General features: G+C 44.2%; 1 protein-coding gene across 1 annotated transcript in view; it reads left to right on the top strand.

Annotated features, from left to right (window-relative positions):
- Window positions 1-10,562, top strand: part of VARS2 (valyl-tRNA synthetase 2, mitochondrial) — a 73,702-nt gene extending 63,140 nt beyond the window's left edge. Inside the window, exons 29-31 of the mRNA XM_068250449.1 lie at window positions 5,153-5,340; window positions 6,315-6,419; window positions 8,861-10,562. Coding sequence (XP_068106550.1) covers window positions 5,153-5,340; window positions 6,315-6,419; window positions 8,861-8,935 — 368 coding nt within the window. The 3' untranslated portion in view covers window positions 8,936-10,562. The remainder of the gene's footprint in view (window positions 1-5,152; window positions 5,341-6,314; window positions 6,420-8,860) is intronic.
- Window positions 10,563-12,315: the final 1,753 nt, after the last annotated feature.

Consider the following 12,315-nt stretch of genomic DNA (forward strand, 5'->3'; position numbering starts at 1 on the left):
AATTCTCCAAGGGAGGTAAGATTACCTCTCTGTTTAGTAGAGCAACAGCTTTATTAGCCTATTTTTAATGTTTTGGGCGCCTCCAGCCGTCTTAAGTGTTTATTTACAGGGACAAATCAAAAGCACTGTACAGTCAAAACACAGCAAATCGATATTGCAAAACTTCCACTCAGCGCTTGCGCGATTTCATAGCACTGCAGCAATTCCTAGTGGGTCCCTGGCATAAGGCTAGATTCACGCCACTTTTCAAACACCTGGAAAACAACTTCTAGTGGTTTCCCAGCATTTGCAAGCTCATTATCGGCTGTCAGTGGTTATGAGGCAGCAAAACCAACCACTTAACAGCTCTCCTAACTGCTTACTGCGGTAAATGTGCAATCAACCTAAAGAGTAACATTCTTTGCAGCTGATCACAACTTGTACAGAAATAGCCAACATAATTGCACTTTTCTGGCAGTCTGGCTTGTTGTCAAAAACCTGAGCGGTTCTTGCCTTTTTCGTGATTGCTAACTCAGTAAAGGACCAGCCTTTAAAGCGTTGCTATCATATAAATCTGGCATAGCGGGGTCTGAACCCTCTATAACAGTAATTATAGATTGACGGTGTACCTTGAAATGAATCAGAGCACTCAGTATATGATTTTATATAAAAAAATGTATTCGCTTATCATACAGCATATATACAAAATATGAATAGCTCCAAATAGTGTTTCCTCCTAACAATATTCCATCTCATAAAGGCCATAATGGCCAAGCGATCATCAATCTTCCAAGTACATTCAAAAAAGAATATAACAGTTGTGTTATGTAGAATAAGATTAAAAGTACCGTATTTTTCGGACTATAAGACGCTCCGGACTATAAGACGCACCTAGGTTTAGAGGTCAAAAACTAGGGGGAAAAAAATATACTAAACCTGGTGCCTCTATAGTGCAGGAGTGTCTTATGGATCTTTCCCCCCAACAATTATGTCCCTATTGAGCCTTCTTTGTGCTTCTTGTCTCCCCCTATGTCATCCTCTGGTGTTCCACTGTGTCCCCTGGAGTTACCCTGTGCCATGCTCTGTCCTCCTGTCTCCTCTGGTGTCCCCCTGTCACCGTTGTCCTCCTTCCTACATCCCCCCACATCTGACCCCTGTGTCCATACTGTAGCTGATGTCCCCTGTCCCTGTGTTCAGCGTCCCTCTCCTTTTCCCTGTCTCCTATGTCCCCAGACTCCTGTGTGCACACTCAGCTGAAGCCAATGACTTTGTAGGTGCCCAGTGCCCCCTGTGCCTGTGTGCAGCGTCCACTCCTTGTCCCTGTGTCCCCCCTTGCCGGACTGCTGTGTCCATACTCGCGCTGCAGCCACTTTTTACTGTGCCCGGTGTCCCCTGTGTGCAGCGTTCTCCTTGTCCCTGTGTATTACGTCCCCATGTCCGGACTGCTGTTTCCGTACTCACGCTGCAGCCATGTTGTACTGTATCCAGTTTCCCATGCGTGCAGCGTCCTCCTTGTCCGCGTGTATTACGTCCCCATGCCTGGAATCATGTGCCTGTAATAGCCGCAACCACGCTCCAATGAAGAGGAAGTAAGCAGAGGAGACATCTACCAATCGGATAGGGGGGCGCTTCCCCGGACCGCTTATCACACTGCCGTTCGTGCTCCCTTCTCTCTCTCTGCCTTGAACGCAGTCTGGAGGGTGGGACGAAGGCTCCAACAATGGAGCCAATCAGCGCACTCCCCTTGGTCCCGCCGGCGAGACCATCGCTTCCTATCAAAAAGGAAGCAAGAGCAATAAGCGGCAGCGATTGGCGGTCTGGGACAGCGCCCCCCGCCTGATTGGTAGATGTCTCCTCTGCTTACTTCCTTATCAGAGTCGCGTGGCTGCGGCGATTACACGCACATGATTCCGGGCATGGGGATTTAATACACGCGGACAAGGAGGACGCATGGGAAACTGGATACAATACAAAGTGGCTGCAGCGTGAGTACGGAAACAGCAGTCCGGACATGGGGACATGATACACGGGGACGGGGACAAGGAGAACGCTGCACAGGGAACAATGGACACAGTAAAAAGTGGCTGCAGCGTGAGGACGGGGACATAGAAAGGGGGCAGACACTGCGCTGAGGACGCACATGGCATAGAATGGAGAACACAGGATGGTGGACAAACAGGTGCTGGTCAAAATTTACTATTCGCACTATAAGACGCACTGACTTTTTCCCCCCACTTTTGTGGAAGAAAAAGAGCGTCTTATAGTCCGAATAATACGGTAGTCTCATCTGTATCAATAGCTGTGTATCTAGTAGCTGTGTAAAACTTGTAGTAATCTTCTTAAAGAAATAGCATAAAAAATAACTTCTAAAAAAACTTCTTGCTAACATCTTAAAGAGACTCCGTAACAAAAATTGCATCCTGTTTTTTATCATCCTACAAGTTCCAAAAGCTATTCTAATGTGTTCTGGCTTACTGCAGCACATTCTACTATCACCATCTCTGTAATAAATCAACTTATCTCTCTCTTGTCAGCCTTGTCAGCCTGTGTCTGGAAGGCTGCCAAGTTCTTCAGTGTTGTGGTTCTGTGATGCATCTCCCCCCTCCAGGCCCCTCTCTGCACACTGCCTGTGTATTATTTAGATCAGGGCAGCTTCTCTCTTCTCTCTTATCTTTTACAAGCTGGATAAATCCTCCTCTGAGCTGGTTGGGCTTTCACATACTGAGGAATTACATACAGGCAGAGCTGTCTGCACTCTGCAGGAAGAAACAGCCTGACACTTCAGTGGAAGATAGCTGCAGGGGGAAAGAAACACACAAATGATCTCTTGAGATTCAAAAGGAAGGGTGTATACAGCCTGCTTGTGTATGGATGTATTTTCTATGTGTGGACATACTGTACATCAACCTACTTCCTGTTTTGGTGGCCATTTTGTTTGTTTATAAACAAACTTTTTTTAAAACTGTTTTTAACCACTTTTAATGCGGCGAGGAGCGGCGAAATTGTGACAGAGGGTAATAGGAGATGTCCCCTAACACACTGGTATGTTTACTTTAGTGCGATTTTAACAATACAGATTCTCTTTAACAAAACTTAATGCTGAAAAATTAATAAAGTAAATCACCAGAATATTAAGCATATTACTCCTCCTCTGTCATCTGTTCAGCATCTAGAACCACTTGTGGGAAGGTAGCTTCTGCCTCAGGTGTCTTCTCAGGAGATTTTTGGGCTTCTGCAAACTATGAGCTTTCAGCTCCTACTTTTATAGGGATTGGATGCAATATGGCTGCCTAATCTGGAATTTCCCTGAATCCCACGTTCTGATTGGCTAAAGCTTCCATGCGTCAATGCTTTATCATGTTTTGAATACCTAAATCATAATATTATTGTTTATAAAAAGTGTTCTTTGCTAATTAGGTTGGAATGTGTCTGGACTTTCCCAGACAAGAAATAGGGCATGTTGACCCAAACAATCTGTGAATTACAGATATAGTAATGTAATGCTTATTGAAGTACACAGGGCTTCTAATATACTCATTTAAATATAAAGCTTATTATATAATTCTTCTTAAAACAATTAATCATATAAGATATACTTGTATATTAAAACTTAATATAAAATCATGTTCTATATATTTGTCTTTCTGATGAAGAAATAAATATAATACTTCCGGCAGATGTCACTATTTCATCATGTAAATATCAAGCTGTATTAATAATATTTTATAAGACTATCAATCCGCCAGGTGGCATAATTGTCCTAAATACGGGATAAGAGAAAAAACCTATTGGCATTCCAGAATTTTTGATAAGACCTCCTAACCCAAACATTCATGTGGAAAGCTTCTAATGTGTTTTGAAACTTTCACTGCAGAATTCAGCATTTAAATGTATTTCAAAGTATTAAATTATATTATAGGTTTTAACAATAATTATTTCTTTCTTTAGAAGGACTGTATTGATTATTAATATTTAGATTAATAATATCTATGTGTAATAATTGAGCAAAATGTGTATATATATATGTCTGCAGTAATTTGATTTTTAAACTTCTTATTTCTGTCTGCACTTACTGCGCTGTATAACCTTGACATTTGAAAGATGCTTGTGTAATATAAACAAAAATGTTTTATCTTCTTGTAACTAAAATAATATAATAATTATGAGTTCCACTGTCTGGAATATGCTGAGATGTCACAGAGCAATATTTAAAAAAAAGTCCTCTAACTTTACAGTTTACAATGAAATTTAGCATAGAACATTAAAACCTAAAACATACACATATGACAGCTTTTCCTGCATAAATAAACCCAATAGAATTCTGACATTGTTGCCACCTTTATAATTAGAACCCTTAAAGAGGAATTGTCAGCTACAAAATCATATTCCATTTACCCATTGCTCTGTGTTTTTTAATCAGCCTGCAACCTGACCCTGCATTGCAAAACACTCCAGTATAATCAGAAATGTTTCTGCCGTAATAAATCTTATCTCAGTCAGACTGGTTCTGTTTGGTACATTGCCAACAGAAGGAAGCTTTTCATCTATCCTCCCACATTCCTGCTTCTCACTAATTGGCTAAGGGCAGTTCAGTGTGAAGCTGCTTAAATCGGAAATATGTTGTGTTCACATGTTTACAAAGCAAGCTGGTTATGACTGCAGTTTCTAAGAGAAAAAAAGAGTAAGAGAGGAAATGACATCAAGATTGGCTTCAGTTAGAACAAGTCAAAATGGAAAATGCCAGGAACTGTTTTCTTTTTATTTACTATATGAAATGTACTGAAATCAATAAGTGGATAGTACAATACAACAGTAGACAAGTATTTATCAACTTATACAGTATATGTGTTTTTTCCCTGGGATAGTATGGCTGTCCAGGCTGCTTTAAAGGCAAAGCACAGGAGCTTGAATTTGATTGTAAGATTTAATGGAGTCCAGTGTAGAAACTTTGTAGAGAGAAACAACAGATGAGAAGCACTGAAAAGAATAGAGACGTGTGGCTGCAGTCTTTATGATAGATCATAGAGGTGAAGCTCACACTTGGCAGGAGAAGATGTTGCAGTAGGCAATAGATGCTACTTCTTTTACATGCACTCTTACACCAGTTGGTGATTTGTGCAGCTGTACCGTTGGAGACTACATTTTCCTTTGTTTGGCCTCTTATTTCCCGCAGTCCACATCTTGTGCTCCCGGGAAGAGGTCACCTCTCTGCAGCACTTCCTGTCTCCGCTGCAGACTCTGTCACTATCAGGGCCACTCCATATACAGACCAGTAGTGGGAAACCCCCAGAAGGAGGAGACCAGACTGGCTGGGCAGCTGAAGAAGTGACCGACCACTGCTGTGTTTATATGAATCTGCAGGTCAGTAATGTCTACCTCCAGCAAGCATGCTTTTTAGCCTGTAGTTCAGTGTAAAGTAAAACTAAAGCAACCTAAAAAAAATTGGAACCCGCAGTGCCTTCCCAGTCCTCTCTCTGTGTCCTGTTGTTCCCCCACTGTCCCCATTGAAGTGATGTGAAGTGATGTGATCAACTGGTTGAATACCCCTCCGAGAGTCTTCGTGGAGGCTTCAGAAGTACTTCTGAAAATGAGTGGATCTGTGCTGCGCATGCACAGGTTCCGGCTGTGGATTCGCCTGTCTTCAGAAACACTTGGGGATGGGAGTGCTTCTAAAGCCTTCTGAGGAGGCACAGAGAGAGAGGACTGGAAAAGCTCTATGGGATGCAAAGCCTTCCCTCTACATAGGTGGCTCCCCCGTCACGCTCCCCCGTCACGCTCCCGTGGCTGCGAGAGTTCTGTGTCTGCACAGTAGTGCCAACTGGCCCCAACTGGACGACTTACTGGGGCCAATGAGCCGTATGCCCCAGACCGGAGGACTTACCGGGGCCGATTGTGGAAGATCCAGGAGGGGGCGGAGGATGGCAAGGGAGCGATCAGCCTGAAGTGATGTTCCTGTTTACAGTTCACTTCCAGGCTGTCCCTTCATATGGCAAGGGGAGGGTGAGCAGGGATTGAGATCACACTGTGAGCTGAGGGGCGGAGTCTGGCACTGAATTTGGGTCAAGCTGCGAGTGACTGTTGGGTTTGCCCAGACTTTGACAGATAGGGCTACTCCTCTATACTAATAAGGAGAGAGAACAAAAGCATGAGCAGAGTGTAATTATACACTCCCCGCCACCTGGGGCCATTCTCTGGTTAATAATTTTCACTTCACTTCAGGTACACTGTAAATAGTGAGTATATATCATAGTGTGCTATCTTGCAGCTGGTGTCATTTTGATCATGCATTATCATTGTAAGCCTTTTCTCTTTTTGGATCCCTTTTGATTTCTCAGGGATTGGTCGATCCGCAGACAGAACTGAGCAAACTGCAACCCAAGCTTGAGAAATTGGAGCGTGAGCTTCGTGGCAAGAATACCTCTGAGAAGGAAGATGATGAGGTACGTCGGAAGGAGCAAAAGCCCTGAAATCCTCCCCACCAATCTGTTATGAGGTGGCTAGTAACGGTACAATTTTCCGGACCATTGATCTTCCAATTCGATGGTGATATCATTCGGAAAGGATCGTTTGGACCCACTCATGGAAGGAAAGCTGATTGAATTGGACAATCGATCATCTGGAGAATTGCATGATTAATGGCCACTTAAACATAGATTGGTGGGTACAACAATGGCCTCAATCCACTAAGCTTATCTCCTGTCTTTAATAACGTTTCTAGAGTTATCACCATGGTGATGAGGCATGTAGTATTCAGGAAACATTTTACCTCAGGCAAACCGAAAGTTACCTCTTCTGTCTTTAATTTAACTCTCCAATCCTTAAAATAACTCCACAGTTAAAGACAGGTTGTTTATTAACTGTGTGTGAAAATAACTACAGAGGAGGTGACTTAAGGGATGAAGACATAAGATAACTCTACTGTGTGGAGGTAAGTTTTCTCTTGCCTTATTATCTCCAGCATGATCTTAGTGAATTGAGGCCAATGTGTCCATCCAGTGCCACTTGGCAACTGTTATAGTACTCCCAGCAGCCTCTGAGTGGGCGGCCAGTATATGTCCATCTGACCCTCTGCTGCCTTGTAAACGGTTCATTTCCAAAGCATGGTGGGAGTGGCTAGGAAGCAGCAGCTGCATGACTTTGTATGACTTTGCGCAGTATAAGGGCCTGTACACACTGCTGCATTTGCACTGCAGTTTTAAAATCACATGCAGTTTTAAATTGCAAGGTCTTTTAAAAAATCATGAAAATCGTGATGACCAGTACACACTGGTGCGATGCGATTTTTCATGAAGGCTCTGCGATTAAAAAATCACATGCGATTTTAAATCACAGTGCAAACACAGCAGTGTGTACAGGCCCTAACTCTAGCAGATACAGTAGTTCAATTGATTCTCGATCTGAACGGAATGGGGCAAGGCAGTAAGTTGATTGCTACTCCCAGTTCTCACCTGTGTGCTGCTGTATACTTACTTCCTGTTGTGGCCTCCTCTGTGTCTGGCATGTCTACATGTATGCAGGCATGTGATAGGATGGCATCGATGCACTCGTCACCCAGGAGGACAGACGAGCCCCTTGGGCATTTCCACCCCAGCCTGTTTACCAATAGAGGGATAAAAACAAGGAACACCAAGAGCCCCAATAGTGTAATATGTACTGGTAAATGGTTACTTACCTCCTCCAAGTAGACACACGACGACTGTAGTAAAGACAGTCAATATATTTTATTTATGAACTCCAAATATGCAACGCGTTTCGCAGGTTTGATCCCGCTTCATCAGACAATAACAACGGAGAAATAGCATCTGTGGTCAGTAGAAGAGCCAGGCTGTTTTTACTACAGTCGTTGTGTGTCTACTTGGAGGAGGTAAGTCCACCACTACCTCCTCTATTTACCAATAATTTGCTTTTTTATGCTCATCTACCAATAAAGGGATGATCACATGGGGGAAGGTAGCAACCTGTGAGCGCACTGTGCATGCGTCCATTCATGCGTGTTTTTCTGGCACTATTGGGCAGTATGCAGATGAGGGGTGGAGCCAAGAAAGCAGGTTTATAATAGGTACTGTACATTTTATAATGTGAACACTGTCCCCCTTCCTAGAGTCAGTGGCGTACGTATATGTACGCCACCGGTGAGTTGGGGGCAGGTTGAGCCAAATGATGGCTCCGCCTGCTGCCCCTGAAATTCCCAGCAGCGGTCAAATACTATTCCCTCTCCGAGTCGTAGCGGCTCAGAAGGAGACATAGTTTGGGGTCCCGCGATCGCCCGAACACCGAATTACCCCCACGCGAACTATGGACCAGAGATGCATGTAATTTAGCTCTAGGCAAGGTAGTAAATTTGGGGCATCCTTTTGGTCGTTTTGGTAAGCTGAAGTGGAGAGAGAGGTCTGAGAAAAGTGGTAGGTGGGCCCCTTGTCACCCGCTAGGCCCCAGGCACCTGCCGAGGTTTAGCAATGGGTAGGAACACGGTAATCCGGCACTGCAGTTTGTGATTGCGCTTTAATCTCGAGTAGGACTAAGTGCTACATTCAGATTGCTCAATACTTTATATACAGTGGAAGTCCTACCAAGGTGAGATGGATGGCAGCCGTTGCAGGATGTGGAACGGGCAGCCTGACGGCCGTTTTGCACGGCGGTGCTTCCTCTGAGGCTTGTCTGCTTCTTTCTCTACACACTGACCTGCTGAGTTTGTCCTGGTGGATGATCCTGCTCTGCCTTTAACTATAGCATTGCTGCTATAGCGGTGCCCATCTCAGGCGCTATGCTGCCATTACACATTACCTGCTTCATGTCAGTGCTCTATATTACAGTACGTCCTGAATCTCACTTAAATATAAACAACCTGCTGGCTTCTACTTATGTATTTCTGTTTCTGCAGGAAACTTCCTTACTTCAGAAAATCTCCAGACTTCAGCGCACAATGAGGACTTTACAGCAGATGTTACAGACCTGAGCACAGCATGGACTCGGCAGCACTGACCAGCATGCAGAGGACACCAGAACGGTGTAGATCTTCTTGCTCTGAATGAGGACGGGCCCAGGCTTCGATCCCTGTAGCATGTTGTCTGCTAGCTCAGAGCCAGTATGGAGACCATCCTCGTGATAACCTTGGCTAAGATTTTGGGCAGCTTCCTGCCACTAGTGCCATCCCTAATTACGTATCACTGTGGCAAATACACAAGCGGCCAACTAACAAGCACTTGCATTTCCTCATTCAAGCAGTGAAATACAGACATTATTTAACCAGCTGTCATTTACCACCATAAATTTGCTTTTGGAAAATAGCATTATTAACTAACATCTTAAATACCCCCTCACACATTACATGAGTCTACTCCCCTAAAGCCCTCCAGACTCCCATCTTGACGTCTTCTTGACAAGGTTGTCTTTGCCATCACAGTAGCCCAACCTCCTACAGTCACTTCCAGGAGGGGCTGTGGGAGGGGCATAACTATGTGGTCCCTGTTAACTGTGGCCACCACCTATGTTAGGTGTCTATTGCACGCTTTGGATCAGAGGTAAAGGACACTTGTGAATAGAAGTGATGGAGATCTGGCACTGCTGCAGTTTTATTGGCACATTATGCAAGGACCCCGCTGTGAAACATTAGGGATGCAGAGACCTCGTGCGTGATGGACGCATCCAGTGCCCCTGCACCAACCGCTTCACCACCCACCAGGTCTCTGCAGCCCTAATGTTGCCATTTCATGACGAGGTGTCTGCATGAAGCAGCAGTGTCGGACCTCCCTCTCTTCTATTCACAGGGCCATAACTATACTGGACCAGGCTTCCCCAAAGAGATCTGTCAGTGTCCCCCTAACTTCCATCACAAGAGGGCGGGGCAGGAGCTAGGGAGTCCCGGTCCTGAACATTATTATGCAGGGCACACTAGCATTATTATACATTACCTGCTTCCGGCACATGTCTCCTCTAGTGTCTGGTTATGTTGCAAGTGCCGTGCAGCCAGCCAATCACCATGCGGGGACTGAAGTCTCATGGTGATTGGCTAGCTGCTTAGCACTTGCTTCCTCCTCCACTTCTTGGTTAGTTTACCAGGAAGTGGAGGAGGCGCGTGCGCCAAGAGCAGGTGATGTCATTAACGCTCCAATGTACTCTGAATAGTAATGTACAGGACCGTCCTTCACCACCACTGCAGGGGCGGCGGTAGCTATAGATACACCAGTACATCTGGCACATTCATTTACCTTCTCCATATTCATTGGCAGCTCAGTGTGTTGGTCGAGGATGTTATCTGCCTTATATTTGTAGTCTAATAGGAATACTTCTTGCAGTTTCCGACAACAATATTGTTTTGTTCACTGTAGGATTCATAAAACTGAAATATTTTTTTCTATGAAAAAATAAAATTTTAGTAGAAGATGTTTACTTGTGACGCTGACTACTAGCTGAGGAGAATTATGGGCTTGTCTTTGCTGTCCTCTTGGGTTGGCAATTGTTCATTATGAAGGTGGCCAGAGATTTAGCAGTTATAACTACCAGGATTATGGAGTCGAGGAGGCAAAGCAATTTGTGGGTACCTGGAGTCGGTGGTTTAATAATGGCCATTTTCCACTATACCTAGGCAAAGGCTTGTGGATTTGCATGAGGATTTGCGCGGTTTAGAGGGCATTTTTTCATGCAAATTCGCATGCGTAAGCGTTTTTTTTTTTTTTTCATTTTTCCCATCACCATTCATTACTATTGACATCTGTACATTTAATCGTGTACGCATGAACGCCTAAACCATGCAGAAAATTGTTAGAGGCGGCCGTTTCTTTTTTTTACCTGCGGGGGAAGCGAATTTCGTCTGTAATGGAAACAGGCCCATTGAAATACCATATTTTGTGCCGTTTAAAATGCACTTTTTCTCCACAAAAATGGGGAGAAAAAGTCCCTACGTCATATAGCGCAAAGGCAGGGAATCCCCGAGTAATGAACGCCCGCCGATACAACCCGGCGTCATCGCGGATTCCGTGCCAGTGTGCCCACTGTGGCTGTCTGCCGGGTCCCCCCCCCCCAAAAAAACCGCCTAAATCGCCGCGGGCATGATGGAGGAGGTAAGCCGCTTCCACTGCTCACAGGAGGGGGAGCAGTGGCAGGGAGCTATGGCATGCAAATGGCCATAGTGGAAACGGGCCCTAAATTGAAGAGTCAAGGTTGGAGTCAGATGATTTTTGTACTCCACAGTCCCTGATGACCACAGTCACATTTTGATCCAGGGCTCCAGAAGCCAGCACTGCTGAGGTAACAGCCCTGCTTAGTGTACAGCCTTACTGCCACATGGGAACCCATTACAGGTTCATTTTCTAGTACAGGTAGACCTCATCTTACAAATGACCTGCTGATATGAACAGCCTGAAAATGTGAAATTTGATTCTGTTTGAACAAGTGAAAACGCTTATTTTTTTTTCAAAAAGACCTTGTAGTTTTTGAGTAAATGAATTTGAGAAAAAATGCAAAGAAAAAAATGTTTTTAAACAGGTAAAATATTTTGCTGAGGTTACGGGGGACAGAGGTGACAAAGAGGGGGACACTTGGGGCACAGGGGGACGTAGATGAGGTATAGGGGACAGCATAGTGTTTCGATTTATGGACAGATTCAGGTTAAGAATGAACCTACAGTCCTTACTTCGTTCTTTAACCAGGGACTACCTGTACTGATTTTATTATTTTTATTTTAAGAGCATCATTTTTATTAAGAAATCGGCATACAAAAATAAAGCTTGCTTAATACAGCACTGAGATGCACAAAGGGGCATATCATTATCAACACACTGATCATTACCAAGAAAACTTGTTTTCAATCTGTGAGTAGAACTCACAATCAATGGACGATCCTATCATTTTGATTGGATACTTTGTTGATAAAGGTGCCTACACAATCTTGATGGGCCAATCTTACCACTTCCATGTAGCATGAGTGGCAACATATTTTGAATACTTTGATCAGATTGTGTAAGTAAGCTCTCCTACTGCATGGAAGTGGTAAAATTGGCCAATCAAGATTGGGTATGTGTACCAGGCTCAAGGTGCCAATATGTCATCTATCTTGAGCACATGTCCCCGTAATCTTGGTAAAATCCCTTGTGGTGTTACAGCCTGAGAGATAACAATTACCTTTCCACTTGCTTGGGCATTCTGTAAGGCATGGGAAAGGACTCTATTTGGAACTCACATTCTACCTCCGCCCCCACCTCCATAGCAACAGACACATTGCTAGCTTGCTGGCTAGCGACGTGTACTGTCTGCAAATATTTGGTCATAGAATTAAGTTGGATTATTTTTTTAAACTATGAAAAGATTTGGATTAAAGAGGCACTGTAACGACCCAAT

The sequence above is a fragment of the Hyperolius riggenbachi genome, chromosome 8 (genome assembly GCF_040937935.1).
Source record: "Hyperolius riggenbachi isolate aHypRig1 chromosome 8, aHypRig1.pri, whole genome shotgun sequence".
NCBI classification, from domain to species: Eukaryota; Metazoa; Chordata; class Amphibia; order Anura; family Hyperoliidae; genus Hyperolius; species Hyperolius riggenbachi.